The sequence below is a fragment of the Vicia villosa genome, linkage group LG4 (assembly GCF_029867415.1).
Source record: "Vicia villosa cultivar HV-30 ecotype Madison, WI linkage group LG4, Vvil1.0, whole genome shotgun sequence".
Lineage (NCBI taxonomy): Eukaryota > Viridiplantae > Streptophyta > Magnoliopsida > Fabales > Fabaceae > Vicia > Vicia villosa.
In genome coordinates, this window is record NC_081183.1 from 128941448 (window position 1) to 128947447 (window position 6000).

The 6000-nt window shown below is 28.9% G+C and overlaps 1 protein-coding gene across 1 annotated transcript; it reads left to right on the forward strand.

The window, feature by feature from the left end:
• Positions 1-3457: 3457 nt before the first annotated feature.
• LOC131599659 (translocator protein homolog) lies at positions 3458-4316 on the forward strand. The gene has a single exon (XM_058871944.1). The coding sequence runs from the start codon at positions 3478-3480 to the stop codon at positions 3976-3978; it is 501 nt and encodes a 166-aa protein (XP_058727927.1). The 5' UTR covers positions 3458-3477; the 3' UTR covers positions 3979-4316.
• Positions 4317-6000: the final 1684 nt, after the last annotated feature.

A 6000-nucleotide genomic window follows, 5' to 3' on the forward strand; every position in this document is an offset into this window, starting at 1 on the left:
TTGCCTTATACACATGTGTAACACTCGTTAGATTTTTTAGATCTCTATCTTTAAAAGCATTAACTATGTACCTAGGAGTCATGTTGTATTTTGTCATGTCATTCACAAACTATATTTCATTATGTTTTAAACGACCTAACATGTCATGATCACCTCCATTCGTAGTTAGTTCATGATTGTGAATTCCACTCCTAACTATCACCTTCCAACCGCTATCACTTGACACAAATCTCAGCTTAAATATATATTTAACTTTCATACTAAAAGTTTTTGAGAGAAATTCTTCTTCTTGTAGTTTCCTCCTCTCACAATCCATAATCAATGTAAAATCTATAGAGGAACCATCCACCTTATGAGCGCACAAAAAAAACATGTTGAATGAACTACCAAAATTTTCAAAATGGGCTAAAAATTTGTTATAAGAAAATTTTAAGAAATTCAATTATTTCCTACTTCTTTTAATATATCTGAAAATTTTGTTGGATTTTCCAAAAATTCCGTAAATAAAATAGATTTTTAAACAAACACGATATAAATGCACCAGATTTTTTAAAAATTCGATAAAAACCTATACCAAATTTTTAAAAATGCAGTAAAAATACAAAATTTAACCAATTTTAGTAAAATTTATACCCGAGCTTTTTGCCAGCAGTACCAATTTTTGTGAAAATTATAGCTTCAATCAGAATGAGTTGTTTTGACCAATTGTAATTTTGGGATAAGAATATAATGATAACATTATTTTAGCAAATACGAAAATTATAGAGAATGGCAAGACAAAATCTATGAAATTATGGGTTGGACAAGAAATCCAACTCATTAAAATACGAACAAGTTGGGTATGAGGTTATCCAAAACCCACTCCAATCAACTCATATACACTCCTTAAATTTCATGGTGTAAAGTTTGCTCGTGAAAGTGTACGAATTTAAAGAAGTTATTCTAGAGATTTTCCCAAATTTATTCTAAAAGAAGAGAAACATGGAGATTATCTATTTGGAGCTAAAGCGTGGTTAATCAGTGTGATGGATATGGGTAAATTGCATATGTTAATGGGGATCCGTTTGGAGATTATCTGTTTAGAGCTTTGAAGTAAGGAAATTTTCCCCCGTGCGAATGGGGCTGGAGGGAAAAGGTCCTCCGATGACACTTTGAAGCGGGGATTGAGAAAGTATCATCCGCCCCGCAGATTAATCACATAATCTCCACCATTTATTTTAAAATCTAATGGTTCAGATTCATTTTCATATTCTCATATAAAAATATGACAAATGTATTTAAATATTCTTTAAAGAGTAAATATAGGAGGAAATTACATATGTGTAGGAGAAAATTATCCACTTGTCATATTTTTATTTTAAAAAAATAATATAAACCACACCTAAGAAATTATGTCTAAGTTTTTTCCATATATATAATATTTAATTATATAATTTTATATGTTTTTTTAATAAAAAATTTAATATATTAAAAATTAAGATTAATTAATATATGTTTGTGCGTCATAGCAACATGTTTTGTTGAATTTTTTTTATAGAAAATAATATTAACAATTATAAATGTTTATGTATTTTTTTTTTATTGATATTTTTATTTTTTTAAAAAGAAAGATGCAAAATATATGTAAATTTTTTAAAGAAAATATAACGAAATACTAATGTTATAGTTTTGATTAAAAATTATATAAATTTTTTGAAGATTTAATCTTCGTGGATCTATATGGAAATTGTGAGGATGGAGATATAGAAAGAAAAATTTGTAATGAAAATCGGGGACGAGAACGGAAAGATTGGACGGAGAAATGGAGAATAAGAAAGAATCCTCCGAACATTCTCTATCCTGATTGACATCTCTAGTGATGAAGATGATGATAACATATTATAGCGAAAAACTTAGAAACTTACCAAAAGTGAAGAGTCCGAAAGGTTAGATAGAATTTTTGTTTACAGAGTAAAACTGAATTTACCTTATATAGCAATGATCAAAAGTGGTATTAACCATGAACTTTAAAATAAAATAAAAAACTGAAGAAAACAATCTAAAATTTCCATCAAATAAAAAGTTGATTTTAGTATCTTCCTTTTAAAAATCACTTACGTTATAAAAAATTCAAAGTAATATTTTCATTATAAATAAATGCGAAACTACTTATATTATATTAAATATTTCTTTCAAAAGTATCTAAAGTATTAATTATCAAAATCATTTTCATATATGTAACCAACGAGCTCAAAATAATATTTATTTTTTTTAAAATAGCCTCTAAAAATTAATTTATAAATGATTAGATTTTATTTTTTATAATATATAATAAACTAACTTTATTTTAAAATTATTATTTTTATAATCATTTTACACAGTCATTGAATCACAACCCTTAAAAAGAAATACTTTAGATGTGATTTAAAAATAACATATTTTTATAAAAATTAACATATTTTTATAAAAATTAACGGTTATGATTTCACTAATAATATAAAACTGTTTTTCACCGTCGTATTTGCATTAAATCTTAATTTTTCTTTTTCAGGATTCAATGCATATTTTACCATGATTTTCTAAAGCTCTAAATACTAATTTCTGATAGACATGCGATTTTGGCTATTGCAAACATGGAAACAAATCGTCTATTAACTTTTTATTACAAACTAATAAAATTTTCAAAAGTAATTTTGTAAATATACAAATTTGTTTTTATTAAAAATATATAATAACAAACCCAAAATATGATCAAAATAGTTTTTCTTATGAGAATGTTTCAAAAACAAGGTTTAAGATAATAAAATTCTCTCACAAAATTTCTCGAATTACTTAACTCATTTAAGTGTGGGCCAGTTTGTTTCAGCTTTAAAAAAATGGATTTTTTCTTTGTATTTTTGAAAATAGATTTTCTAAAACCGTTTTTCAAAATATTACAAGTTTTTTTATATTCGTTTTTTCTAAAATGAAACACTTAATTTGACATTATATAACATAAACATACATAATTGAAGACCAAAACTTAGTCAAAATCATAATCTTTTCAAAAAGTTGCATTTCAAAAATGATTTTTATGAAAATCTATTTGAAATAGCTTCAAAATTAAGTGATTTTTTGAAATTTTGATATCCAAATTTTTTCCCCATAAATAAATGAAATACCTAAAATCACATTTTAAGAATAACTATTCAAATAGATTTTTCATTTGAAGCTTTTATAAAAAATTTCTTTGTAAAAAAAAAATTCGCAAAATTTGATAACACTATAAAAATCATTTTTAAAAAAAGCCAAAACAAACGGGCCCTGTATCAATCAATAACAAAAAGCTATTCTAACCTTAAATTTCGATGATTAGTGATAACTATTCTTTAGTTAACCTTCTCCTAATTTCACTCCAAAACATTCATTTACCGATTTAATCTCTCCATAAAATTATTTTCACTCTTCTCTAATCACATCCCCATGAGAGAGAAAAACCAAAACCAGAAACAAAACTCCATGGCTTCTCAAACCTTGCATGAAACAAAGAAATCCCAAGCCAAAAGAGCCCTACGTTCCCTAGCAATAGGAATAACAATTCCCTTCGCCATAACCCTAACAATAATCATCCTCTTCGGCTCAAGCAAACGGTACAATGTTTTATCCAAACCCTTCTGGTTTGCACCACTTTGGTACATTCACTCAGCAACCTTGGGCTCATCTCTGTGCATGGGACTGGCTGCATGGTTGGTTTGGGCCGACGGTGGATTCAAAGGCGAATCGGATGCGTTGTGTTTCTACGTAGCGCATATCTCTTTGAGCATTGTTTGGCATCCTCTTGTTCTTGTTATGAATGCTTATGCGGTTGCGGCGGTTTCGGGTGCGGTTAATTGTGTTACGCTTTTGATTTGTTATTTGAGGTTTAGGAAGGTTAATCCGTTTGCTAAGGATTTGGCTAAACCGTGTTTGGCTTGGACGGTTTATCTTACTCTTGTTAGTTTTAAGTTGATGCTTCTTTGATCGTAGGTTTGTATAGTTGTTGATTATTTGATAATGGAAATTTTTAACGGTTTTAGATTATTATATGGTGTTTTGAGGAAGAGAGAAATTATAATTGTTGCCATTTTTCATTTTTGCACTTTGATCATAACTCGTTAAAAATGCATTTAGTTCATAAGTTGTTCGATGCTGAGAAGTGAGACGGAAGAGAGAAGAATAGCGGTAGTTACAGGGGTGGCTATGTCCATGGCGTTAGAATCTACCAACACGGCGGAGGTGCAGGAAATATTGACTATGGTTGCAAAAAATGAGGGGTGGTTTGACCTAATTTGGCAAAGATTCAGCTTGTCCAACATAATAGGCCCAATGGAAATAATAGCAATTCATTTGTCTTTTCCATTCTAATGTTTTGTGTTCTTGTTATAAAAAAAAAAAGTTTTGTGTTCTTTATTTGATTAAGAGTGTTGCTAATCGGTGTCTTCAGGGCACTCTTTAAATATATTAAATAAAAAATAATTATTTATAAAAGTCAATATTTTAATTTTTAATGTATTTTTTAACGCACTTAAAGAGTGCCCTAAGAACACTGGTTAGCATTTCTCTTTAATTAAATAAGGAAGCTACTTGTTAACCATAATGCTCTATATTCTATGAGACATCTTGTTTCGCCCAAAGTAGTTTATCGAGCTTTTAAGGATATGTTTCCTTTTATGTTTGATTAGAATTTAAATTTTTGTGTGCTTTTTGAATAAAGAAGTTTTCTTTCATAATCACTTTTAGCAAGATTAAATTTGAAGTATTCTAAGTATCAAAAAAAAAAATTGAAGTATTCTCATATGTTTAAGATTTAATCAATCAAATATTTTCAATCAACATAATGAAAGATTGATTTCTTGCGCTTTTAAGAAGTTTAATCGCGTTCAAGACCAAAATCTTAATGGACTTTTGAAGTTGGATCTTTGTTGCTATTGTGTTGTGTTTTGTTTTGTTTTGTTTTGTTTTGGTTAATACTCAACTCTTGAGTCTTATTCCTGTGTTAAGGGAATATTGAGTTGTAATTTCGTTTCATCATTCATAAACTCTTGAAATTGTCCAAACACTTAAGGGAGTGTTTAAGTGAAAGTGAGAGGGGTCTTATATTTAGGAGAATCTTGAATAGAAGTTCATAGGTAGCATTAGAAAAAGAAGCATTGGACTAGGAGAATTCAAATCACACCAATTTGCACGTCTGACTATTAAGAGTGAATTTTCTTTCATTAGATTAACTTCCTTCATACGTGGGTGATATTGTATCGAACTTGATTATCAATGCCTATGTTATTTTACATTTTGCATTTATTATGTTTTTTACACATTACACTTGTCAAACACATTATTACAATATTGTGTATGATGTAACACCCCTCTAAATACCCCGCAGCAATTAACAAAATTAAATCAGAGTAACATGCAACAAGGGTGTCACAAGTCATAATAAAAGAAAATCTCATTCGTCATATGTCATGCATTCACCAAGGACATCTAAACATAACTCATAATTCAAATTATCATGTTTACACAGCGGAAATAAATCGTTAAGTCAAAATCACATCATTAATGTATCAGACTTCAAAAATAATTAAAACAAATAGAGTTATCATCTAGAACTCAAAACATCGCGTTCCCAGTGTTACATCTACTAGAGCATGACACTTGACACAACTACTAAACCGACTTATGAGCTAATCCTCACCAAGTCAAGCCGCTATCCTCAATCTGAAAAATGACAACAAGTAAGGGTGAGTCTCATCACAGTTAACCAATGTTATTGCATCATAAATAACAACATATCATAGTTATATCATTCACCCAATCGTTTCATATTCAGATATTCTGTCATACACATCCTCATCAAATATCGAGTCATAACACAAAATACATCATTCATGTTATAAAAGTTATGCATATGTATGAAACTGACACTATGCATGTGGTACCAAACATCATCGATGAGAATCACCCACCGACTGATCTAACATCATCCAGATACAGCCCTTCCAACAC

Excerpts from the sequence above, each read along its gene's own strand:
- LOC131599659 (XM_058871944.1), top strand. The coding sequence starts at position 3,478 with ATGGCTTCTCAAACCTTGCATGAAACAAAGAAATCCCAAGCCAAAAGA.